The sequence below is a fragment of the Ochlerotatus camptorhynchus genome, unplaced genomic scaffold, assembly GCF_037179485.1.
Source record: "Ochlerotatus camptorhynchus isolate MF236.1 unplaced genomic scaffold, CSIRO-AGI_Acam_v1.1 ptg000262l, whole genome shotgun sequence".
Lineage (NCBI taxonomy): Eukaryota > Metazoa > Arthropoda > Insecta > Diptera > Culicidae > Ochlerotatus > Ochlerotatus camptorhynchus.
In genome coordinates, this window is record NW_027040752.1 from 894423 (window position 1) to 906725 (window position 12303).

General features: G+C 40.9%; 2 protein-coding genes across 2 annotated transcripts in view; one reads left to right on the top strand and one right to left on the bottom strand.

The window, feature by feature from the left end:
• mmd (mind-meld) overlaps positions 1 to 12303 on the top strand; it is a 1436357-nt gene that overhangs the window by 157936 nt on the left and 1266118 nt on the right. The gene's annotated exons all lie outside the window — the stretch shown is intronic.
• Positions 3678 to 12303, bottom strand: part of LOC135705240 (uncharacterized) — a 41383-nt gene continuing 32757 nt past the window's right edge. The window contains exon 3 of the mRNA XM_065226851.1: positions 3678 to 4887. Within this exon, the coding sequence (XP_065082923.1) occupies positions 3678 to 4887 (1210 nt within the window). The remainder of the gene's footprint in view (positions 4888 to 12303) is intronic.

Below are 12303 nucleotides of genomic sequence, written 5' to 3' on the forward strand. Positions count from 1 at the left end.
CTTAGTTTGGAATTTCAAATAAGGTCAATTTTAAAACCCTGATCCCGACTCAATGGCCATGATTTACACCCAAAGCACAACCTGCTCGTTTCTAGCTGCATTCTTCTGGTTCTCACCCGAACCCAAAGTGGCACGTCCAAATCGAAGTAACTGACGGCGATCGAAGATACACCCAGCAAGATAGCTATCATAAAAGTTATTACCTATTTATATGATTGGGAAATTTATTGGCGAATTTTAGTGCGCGTTTTGTGAGTCCATCACCTCGGTGATGGCATTTTCTCACGACACACTAGCCCGGTGGAAGAGAATAATGGCTGGCCTCTTTCAGCCACACTAAGTACATCCCAGCCCCCACCCCTGCCGTTCACCAAGAGCCAACCATGAAGAATAATCATCGTCAATCGGATTTATGGCGCGGAACAAATCAAATTGGAACGAATTTGAAAGCGAGCTCCGGTAGGTACCTACAACTACGCTTGGCTTTTTCCCTTAGTGGCAGTGAAGGTTATAATGGCCACACAGGAAAGAAAAAAAACCCAGTAAGCTGCTTAGCAGCAGCAGGGCTCTTGGTCTGGCATTCTACTGTAAGAGTAATTGTGTGTTAGGACAATGAAACAATGGAATTGTCGACATTTTTTCGCGTTTCGCTTCCGGTGACTTGTTTCGACCAAGGAATGCCTTTTTTGCTGGCCATAGTGGCGTGCGATAGTCTGATTATTTCATTTGTGCTTTGGCGACGGCTTCTTTCTTCTCTCGATTCAAGGTCCACTTTTGGGCGATTATGCGTTCTGATGATGCTCGGTAATGAATATTTTGGAATTTCGCATCGAAAATGATGGCTATTTTGTTGCTTCACCGGAGAATTTTCAATGAAAAAATATAAAAGAACAAAGACCATAGTAGAGTGGTAGAACCTGCGAGGTTTGAGCTTATACATATCCCGGAATTCAATCTATCATCAAGATATCAGAAGATTTTCCATTCTCAAGTTGAACGGGGCCTCAGATAGCCTAGTAAGTTAAGGCAAGCACGCTTTGTTTAAGACGACTTTTATTTAAAGTGAATGTACATAAAATTTTATTTCATTAGATGATAGTTGGGGACCTATGATTTCATAATCTGTAAGATTTAAAATATTTCATCGGTGAAATTTTTTTTTCAATTTTTATGTTTTTTAATTTATGTAAAAATGCGTTTTGATTTAAAAAAAATATTTAAACGAGATTACCGTATACGTTTGACAATAGGTAACATCACAGTTCTTATTTAAATACGGCCCGCCTGACGTATACATGATGGAAAGGGAAGGAAAATCGTGTTAGAAACAGAAAGACAAGAGCAGATGATAGCATCAAAAACATGGCCACCAGTCAGGCCCGTGGATCTCTCAGCCCTTTTTATTCCACGATTTCTACTATCAAATCGATCAATCAGAAACTGGCATTTGACAGCAAATTGGCTCGAAATCGCTACCCGATTGTCAAGTCCCGTCCCAAATTCAGCTATACAAAGTGTCAACATATTTCATGGCGGTGTGATCTCGTGCTTTAACCTGGGGTGGGACGTGCTGTCAAATCAGCCTACTGATCATTCTTAAATGAAATTGGTTACAAACGTAAACGAACCCTGTAGGTTTCCTATGGCTTGTTAAAGTTTGGAACCAGTTATGCGAGGTAGGCGACGATTGTTCGTATTTTACAGCTACCTCCGACCCCCCCACCCTTGGCTTTAACTCTTGCATCTCGAGTCGAAGTGTACACTCAAAAAAGTAGAAGGGTCTGTGCCTAGGGGCACGAACGGAAGCTTGACGTAAGACCGCTAGTGGACGGAATAAATGTGACCTCCGATACGTTGTACCGACGATCTTTGTCCATCGTAGATATTTCCACCGAAACAACCCGTGAATTTGCGTAGTTTTTCTTTATTCCACCCGTCCAGTGGATGCACAGCGATTTTGCAACTCCTTCTAGCCCTAGTGCGTTAGCTATCCTGTCTTCAATCAATGAAACCGAGGATCCATCGTCGAGAAAAGCATATGTATCCATTCTCCTTTTTCTTCCATGCAGTGTTACCGGTATAACCCTGAACAGATTGAACGAAGTCGGTTGACGGTGGATAGATACAGTAGCGTTCTTTCCCTTATCTTCCTGCTTCGACACCGGAGAGTTATCGTAATGGAGAAGGCGATGATGACGTTTAGGGCATTCGTTTATTCCACATACCTGACCATTGCATGGCCAACGTGCATGAGCTGTAAGACATCTACCACACAGCCTGTTCTCCTTCACTATTTTCCAGCGATCGTCAAGAGAAAGTCTTTTGAACACGCCACAACTCTCTATTTGGTGAACTCTGTTTTTACACGATGGACAAGATTTCGAAGCGGCTGAGTTGTTTCCCACCTCGGACGGTTTGAACGATTGTTCTGCATCTGCTGACTGCTCCTTTCTACCAGCTTCCTTCCACTTCTTTGGTGACTCCGGGTTAGAATGGGCGTTAATGTAAGCACGTTCTTTCCCCTTCGCTCGATCATCTCTTGCCACTTTCGGTATACTTCCACTCCATGACACCACACCACTCGCTGCGGATACAACGTTTGCCATATATTCTCTGAAGGTGCTGAGGTCTACTGCTGGCGGCTGTTGCTGGTATAGCGCCCAGTTGAACTTGACTGAAGTTGGCAATTTTTCTACTAGCTCCTGAAGTAGAATGGGATTCGAAAGATGGTTCTCCAATCCTACAGCTTTCAAATGCCCACACAAGTTTTGAACCACCAAACCAAAACTCACCAGTGTTTCAAGCTTATCGTTCTTCGGAGCTGGTGTACTACGAACCTTGTTAATCAAGCTCTGAACGATTTACTCCGGTCTTCCATACAAAAGCTTTAGCGTCCCTATTACTTGTGCTACTGTAGACGGATGCAGAAGGAAACTACTCACTGCTTCCTTGGCACTACCCTTAAAACACTTCTGAAGACGCAATAAATTTTCGGAATCTGAATAGCCACAAGCCTGTGTAGAATGGCTGTAGCTACTAATGAATAATGGCCAATCTATAGGGTCACCCGCAAAAATGGGCAATTCCCTACTGATTACCTGTCTAGCAGCTAGTTGTTGAGATACTGGAGTAATCTGGAAGTGAGGTGGACAGTTCCTCGTCCTAGGGGAACCTGAGACGAATGGGACGGGAGGATACCATTGGTTTTGTGGGTGATATGGCCTAAACGAAGGTGTAGCCGCACGAAATATCGGAAATTCGTTTTCCGTACCAGACTGGGTTCGCCCTCCCATAGGGGTTGATTGAGATACCTGAGAGTTCCAGTCAAAAATGCAGTGGTCACCTGGATGTGGCCGAGTACCACCTTGCGACGTGTCTTCCGATTCCAGACCTGGAGAGGGTTGTTGTTGACGTGCTTGAGCTTCCATGGACTGTCTATACTCTTGCTCCAGCTTGATAAGACGTTCCAGTTCCTGATCCCGCTCTGACAACTCACGTTGATGTTGTTCGTTGAGCATATGCTGCTCGTGTTCTCGGTGATATAACTGTTCTTGCAACAAGCTCAAGTCACGTCGCCTGTGCTCGATAACCCGAATCTATTCTTGCGCACGACGTTGGAATTCTTCCAATCTAGCCAAATCGTGCCGTCTTTGTTCATGTAATCTGCATTGCTCTTGCTAATGGCGTTGCAGCTCCTGTTCCACATCGCGTTGTTTCTGAAGGTCTTCGGTTCTCTGTATCGTTAGCCGGTTCAGTTGGTTAACCAGCTCTAATTCACGTTTGCGACGAATATTGTTCTCCTCTTTGTGTTTTTGCTCGAGTTCTTGAGTACGGGAACGCCATTGCTCGTAGGTTGATTGCTTTCGGACGACCTTTGGAAGAGTGCCTGTCTTCGATTTGGTCATTACTGGATCATGCAGTAAAACGTTGAAAGGACCAACGTCAACGAACGGTACTATTTGTGAGTTTATATTTCCCTGTGACCCACCAACAGCTCCAATCACACCATCCGAGTCTTCCTCTGCCGTCTCACCGATCGCCATGCTTTCCGTGTTGCGAGGTATTGGTTCCATTCTCAATCGTAAACGAACTGGTGCAGGCTGGACCATCCCAGCAGCAGAATTGATGTTTCGGTTAGGTATAGGTGTTGAAGTTGCATGAACATCGGCGGCAACTATTGGATTTGCCATCAACTCCTGCTCAGCATCTTTTGTGAGGATTTCCGACGACTGATCTACGAAACCGGTCTTCTCGGTGATCGTAATTACGTCATTTATCCAGTTCTGTACTATACTTTCTTTGTCCTGACGGCTTTGTTGACTGCGGTGACTATTCGAAGTTCGTGATCCCTCCTGTTCATCTTGCTGCTTCAGTAAGTCGAACTTCTTGGCGAGATATTGCTTTTCCCGATCGTATTTTTCCTTTCTGGCCTTTTCCTGCTGTGCTTGTTCTTCCTGGTGAATTCTTTCCATTAGCTTCCTCTCCTCATTGAGACGTTCTAATTCACGACCGATCCTCGCCTGTCGTACGCTTGAGGTTGTAGTGTGACTCGTGACGGAGCTCGGCTGCTTGATCGGAATCCGCGGAATACACAAGGAACACATAAAGACCTCTTTCTGAACGGTGGACTGTCTGACATTGGCGCAAGAAAGGTAATACCAACGAGAACAGTCCCGACATTGAACCATGTACAGTTCAGCATTGTTGGGTTTGTCACAACCACCACATTCGATCTTATCTCCTCCTTCAACATCGATAATAGACGGCTCGAACGAGCTTCGCGACAAGCTTTCCTCCTCCAGGGAATCTCTCTCAGCTGCGAGGTTAGGGGTTTCAGCGTCTATTGCGGCTCGCACTCTCGAACGCGTCTGCCGAATAGTCGAATACCTGTTGGTTGGTAGACATCCCAACTTGTCGAAATTCTTTGAGTTTTCTGTTGACGAAGTAATTTTCGGAGATTCTGTGCAGCAAAACTCGTTTTTTATGTGAGTTAGCTCGAAGCTGTAAATGTATAATTTATTAGATTTTGCTTTTGTTTGCAATTTACCTTCATACAATTTGTCTCCAATTAGTGTTTGTATCGGCAACAGAATAAACTAGATTTTATATTGTGTAGCAAGTTAATCTATAAGTACAATACAATTAGTTATTTCATAAGTTTTAATTAGGATAATAAATTCACCGGAAAAACGTTGTATAACTCACTACTGCGTATAATGACAACAATATAATTCACTTATTTTCAACGTTAACAACCTGACAAAAGAACCTACTTTGACGTAAGGGCAGTTGGCTCATTTGGATGAACCGAGGGGTATAGTGGGCAACGTGTTGCCGGAACAAATACTGCTACAACATAATTCTTTAACGATAGTCGGTAAAGTACCCGGAAGAATGTGATTGAGTTGAGCAAAAGCTTCAAGAATATTATTGTATTATTTTGTTTAAAGCAACGGCAGTAAGATATTTCATGTGTAAAAATTGCAAACCACATTTGCTAGCTCTGTTGTTCAACGTTTTTGCTAAAATTAATCATTTGTGAATTTAAATTTACACTTTCAGATTTATTCAAGTAATATGTTTAGTAACCATTTTTTTTCTTCTTCTCTTTCCATTTTAGGTGAGTACCTTTCTGATTAAGACAATTAACTTGACAAGAAGCATGAATATCCAATGACACCACCCAGTCTGTAAGTATTAAACTCCTATTGAGCGCAAAATTGACGGAATTTAACGCTGACACAAAGCAGGAAACGTTAGCATTTTAGTTTGTTGGATGTTTTAGTATTAAGCGATAGTTGAATTATTTAAAATTGAATTTACAACACTGGTTGATACAGAACTGTTATACATTCACCACATATAGGAGACACTCACTAAATACTTACACTATTAGTACCTAAATGAGCACTCAACACGAATAGAACACGAATAGACAGTACATGAATTCCTTGGTATGATAGACAGATAACGAACACAGTGAATTTAGTTAGCCAACCGATTGCGAACGAATAAAGGCAAAAATATACACGCGCGCGCTTCACAAACCCGTACGAATAAAGTGTATTAAACTTTGGTCCCTAAATAAAGTGTTTAGAAGTGAAATTAGTTCAGTTCTATTGCATTTGTGGAAGGAAAGGAAACAAGAGCAAATGGATACCTAGGATATTCGGAAAAGGATCGAAATTGGAAGGACACATAGTACGATTCTGGACAAACACACAACGTAGGATCTAAGGTACATGAGGTGGCTACAAGGTGTATATTTGGAGCACGGAAAGGCAAACGAAGTATTCAGCTCAACCAACGAACCTAAATCCCCCAACAAAGTTATTAAAAATAAAGTGCTCCATTTCCGAAAACTATGTTACTCGACGAGAGTTTGTTTAATTGCGAAACATTTGGTAACTTTAATGATATGAATGTATGTCAAATCTGCCCAAGTAACCATCCAGCCAGCAAATGCAAAAAAGTGCAATGTAAAGCTGATAATAGGCAAATATAAAAATCGGAAGTTGTGTATCAGCCTTATATTACAAAAAGGCCCTTATCGGGCTAAAAATAACCTTCGTGGTTACTTTGGTGACGCTCATAGATGTCAACCTCAGAGCTCCTAAATTGACATGTATTTTTTTTCCCTTGATTTGTAATCCGTCGACCTTGTTTTCCGTGCTGAGCACCAATGCTACCGAAGCCAGGGAGACAGCTCCCACACCTGGACCCTACCTATCGACCTATCAACTCATGAACCGGGGGACCAACGGCTTTACTTCCCTCCCTCCCGACGGCGCAGACTTGGATTGAACCCACGCCTGCTGGGGTGAGAGGTAATCACGCTTACCACTACACCACCGGTGCCGCTTGCATGAGTTTTTAGTAGTCTGTAGTTTTTCTTTGTAGTAAAGGAATTCTTCCTCATGCTAGACTCAAAGACAAGTTGAAATATTATATTCCCCAACTTCCAAACCTTTCCGTTCACTCCAATCAGCACAAATTCCCAATGCAATTTGTGCGAATAGTAACAACAACAACATCCAAATCAATTTAGCTAATTTACGGCTACTCCCTCCCAGCGATGATCGGTTTGCACTCGATTCGGAAAACCGACCCCAAAAAAAAAAACAACAACAGCAAACAAAAAAGTCAACCCAGCGTTTGATTGACACCCTTCAGAACATCGACTGACAGCCACAGATGCCGGAGCCTTTTAACGAAGCAAGCATGAACGAATCATCAACCCATCAGACAGAATAAACCAACCCACCAGCTCAGTGAAATCAGAGAGCCTAGAACGGGAGTTCATGGAAGACAAAAAGTGTCGAAAGAAGCTCCTCTTCACCTTTTCGGGCTCCGGTGGGGTGGGAACGAATGGAATTGAGCAAACAGTTCAGTACGACACCGATGACGACGACGAATAGTAGATCGAATAGTTGCATATCCAACTCCGGACTGATTTACCGGAGACCGAACCTACCATGGGGAAGACGGTTGTCATTCGAGGAAACCAATAAAGGGCATATCCACCTCCTTCTGCTGATTCTCGTCACTTTCAATCCTGGAAAACGAACCGGAACCGGAGAAGATCGGATGGTGTGTGTGTATGTGTGTGTGAGTGTGTATAGTGCTGCTTGATCCGAGCGAGCGGGGCCTGACGAGGCTCCGAGAACAGAACAAAGAGCCGCTTCACATTTAATATTCATTTCATTCGGTTGTGTGCGTTGAAGGCACAGCTGGCAAACCAGAGCAGGGGGAATGTGTAGTAGTTTGAAAGCTTTTCATGTCGTATACAATTTGTATGGAAATTCTCATATGTCTGTAATAATGCAAAAACATTCATGACAATTTCTCGGTGCACAAATGCTGGATATTGCACACACGTATCGGTGGGGGGAGCGGGAGGTAGGCCGGTACAGAGAAATCGAACTTTTAAACAATTATCATACAATCATATTGGTAACCAAATTTATAACTCATCTAAGTATGATCAATTCTGCATAATAATCTCCGCTTGCGAAGATCTTTATTGGGCCATACATTATTGAGCATTCTGGAAGAAGGCATGAACCGATCTAAAACCCATATGTCTGCGCAAAAAGGGACAACTCTCCGTGAGGCTCATCGTTTTGAGTGAAAGCACATATCCCATATATGACACAGCCTGACGGCGCACGACGGCAAGAAGTGAAAGGCTGAAGCGGTATGAATTTGATTTCATGAAGATTATTCATATTCATACCCGTGCAGCAGCAATATCAGTCAGCACATTTGCGTTGTGGATTGCCATCACTTGTTTTGGGAGGGGCAGTGCGAAGAAGGCAGGGGGTTCAAAGAAATTTTTCTGGGGCATTTCTGCTTTCGCATTATTACGGATTGGTCCCCAATGGGAGTATTATTGATATAACTGGGGGAAAAGGTTGGAATGGATTGCTGACGTGTGCACGCTGACTGGTTGTCGTAGGTTGGATCATCGGTTGTCGGTTGGTTCGTTGGTTGATGGGAATATTGTGATCCCTCATGGGCTGAAGAATGCTTTTCGGCTGCTGAATTATTGGCATTCCGAGGGTTGGGGAATTGCAAGGGCTTCATAAGAATGACACAGAGACTGGCTGTGCCGCTGGAAATGGATGAGCCGTTTTTTGAGCCATGACATATTCATATCCAGGTCGAAAGGAGAGCAATTTTTGCTTTGCATATGTACAACATGATGTTGTAGCTTCAATGGCAATCAAATCTAAAGCAGGGACCACACGAATAAAAATATTGTCAATTTTCAAAAGTAAATATTTTCAATATTATTGATGGTTGAAAAGCAAAATAAAAATATTGATGCTAATATTGACGAGGAACCAAAAAAGTTTGATATCGCGTTTCAATATTTTCCTTAATTTCACCCTTCTTCTGTTTAATAGGGCCTGTTCCTCACTTCTGTCGTGCGGGGTCCACGTCAATCTATCCAGCGGGACAAACTTAACGAATTTCAAAGTTGATACGTGTTTTGGAATGTACCACCCAAGTAACATTTTAAGTTTTATGAAATACTACAAAGCTACTATAAAACAACATTCATAAAACCCTGGTCAAGACTGGTATGCCATTGATGCATCCACCAAAACCTCATTGATGCTAGTATCTGTCTAGTTGGCCCACCCGCAAGATTGATTCACTGCAAAATGGTTGTGCGATAAACGCATAGAGATATATTTTAAAACCGTATTTAAGCTACAATAAAAGCTATTTGGCAACAATTAAAACCATTATCCGAGCCATTTACCCTAGCTGCTTGCTAAGTTCACTATAAAAAACAACAGTCAAGATAAAAAAGGATTCATAAATACCATCCGATCTTATCAAAATAATTAAAATAAAAACTGATCGTATAAAAATCATGCCGAATTTCCAAAATTATAAAATAGTTCACATGAAGTGGTCTAGTTTTATGAGCCATATAAAATTTGATGTGAAATGTACGTGAAAACATCGATAAACTTGAGTCCGCCGACGGAAAACATCGATTTTACTAATAATTTTACATTAAAAAAAATATATATTCTTCAGATCGATCATTAAGCTTAGCCGAGATTTTTGTTTCTCATGATTTTTGCATTCTAAATATTTTCTCATTGCGAAATTAACTAAAATAAAGTTATGTCCAAGGAAATAAAATAATTGTAATATGGCGGAGGCATAAAAGTTGATTTTCATGGGCCATTTGTGAAAAAGTTATTTTGCTTTCAAAAAATTCGTAACAAATTCATAAGGTTTTGAAATGGCTTTTATGAAGAAAACTTGTAGACTGAATTGTATTTATCTTAAGCCATTTTGCTTGATCCTAACCCGTTCAGATTTATGGCAGCATTTATGGCGGCAATGTTGCCTACAAAATCTTAAATTAAAGTTTGTTTATCTTTCGATAGTTGCGCTGTGCGATTCGCTCCCGATGGCTTGGAAGCAGTTACCCAGAAAGTGTTCACAACATTTCGCATTTCGCACAGCTGTAACCTCAATCATTCCCGAAAACATCCCTTTCTTCCTGATGGTTCTGGAAGTGCACGATCAAACGTTGCAGGAATGTATGGTTGAATGAATTGTTTCCAAGTGATGACCCTTTTGCCGAATAAAATCGCAGCTATGGATCGGAAACCAACTAGTGTCCGCTAACTGACAGTTTCAGTGGTTTGCTGTCGGTACTGATGCAAGTTATTCCGATCTTAATCTATTCGCAAGGTCTGGAGAAGACTGGTCTGTTTTCAGACTGTTTTGACAAAGTTTTATGAACTTGAGGACCACGCTAACTTCACTCTTCTCCACCAGATGCTCAGTCGTTGATGGTACCCGTTCCGCCGGACGTGCTGGTTCTTCTAAAGAACTAAATTTTAATGAAATCGACTTCCCTTAGGTCGTTAGCATCGCATTTTTTCTCCAACTTCGTTTATCATTCGAGATATCCTTGTCATAAATTTGGTTTTTATTCACTGTGAGGATCCATCCTTAAAATTCAATTTGTTAACAGAGGAGATTTTATGATACACTTTTTAAAGCCTAAAAGGCAACAATATATGCCTTTTGCTCTCATTTAAAACCTAATGGTTTTATGATTGCTTTTACAATGATAGAACAGGTGTATAGAGTATTTTATCAAGACATTAATAAAAAATTGCCAATGAAGTTTATGATTGATTTATAGAACAGTTTTATGGTGGGATTGAGAACTTCTTTAAATTTAATTTTAGAAAAAGACAGTTTTTGACTTCTTGCTGGGCTGTAAAAGGTTTTTAAAACAGTGAAAAGGTGAACTACTAAGCTGGAACACTTTACACTGTGAAATGATGTATTTAAACTAAATAGATTATTCATTGCCATTATAAAACCATCATAAATCAGAGTGGATGCCAAATGATTGCAGAATTGTTACTTAGGCAATAGCGTACCATAGCGTACCTTCAAGGATTTTGAACGTACCTCAAACCTTCCCGGAAAACCCGTGTCCCACTGGATAGACATACGATTTCAGCAATGACCAACCCAAGAAACCAACAAGCCCGCTAATCGCCCTTTTTGCAATATATGGCTGATATACGACTGATATAAAGTTCGGAAACCCTTTATTTTCCCTATATCGCAAAAAGGGCGTTTATCGGGTAGTTAGCGGGCTTGCTGGTTACTTGGGAAGTCAATCGACCAGATTTCCACGGAAGTGTGACGTACCAAATGCATACTTTACGAATCTGTAAATTCATTTTTAACGTACCTCTTATTTTCACTTAAATGCTTATACTAAACTTTTTAAATCGGTTTATATATAAATTATTATCAAGGAATTGGATTTCCCGGAAAGTTTTAGCCCGATGTTACATAAAAATCATTATACTTAAGTGCATTCTAGCCAATTTGAGGACCAAAACCAGTTTGTTTTTTTTTTATTTGCATCCCTTAAAAATATACTAATTTCGAACAAAACCGTTCATTTCATGAATAATTATGGAGACGCACGTTGCTGCTTTGAAAACTCCATCATAAGAAATGCCTTGATAACTTTCTGATCGGTCATGACCAACGTACCTTGCTGGAACTCACTTTCAGATAGAATTTACCAGTGATTTAAATATTTTTTTTTAATTTAATTATTTTTTCAATTTCCAGGCATAGTTTCTGAAAGATATCTGATCATTTGATCAGGTTTTCTCTAATGTATCATCAAAAAAATTGATTTTTTTTTAAATATATAAATTTTTATTTTGAGTACTGGTAAATTCTATCAGAAAGTTCCAGTTAGGTATTGTGAAAATCCACCGATATTATTCATGGGCAAATGACCCACAACACAGCTTATCAATGTCCAACTTACCCGTGAAGCAGCTTGAATCCATATGACCTTTCACCAACTGTCAGGAAATGTGTATGAAAGGTCATGACCTACCTAGTTATTATTCATCTAATATCTTCCCTCTCCTTCGGTATAAAAGTTATAAATTTTTTTTTGTACAACATTCAATCCTCTTACTTTAACGAAGATAAGATTGGTAAGCGCGAGATCGTCGGCCACTGCTGGAACTATTAGCCAGTATACGCTGACCGTTGCCAACCATTAAGTTCAACTCCACCACGAGAAGGAGAAGGGTGAGTGATGGCAGAAGCTGTCCATCCAGGACAAGAAATTTCTTTACCGTGACTCATTCTGATAGACGTTTGTCGAAACTTGTACTTATGACCCACTTTTTCGGCTAGTGGAAAATGTACCTCTACATTATCGTCATGGTACCCGGACAATGCTACAACCTAGACATCAAGAAGGATACTAATCTC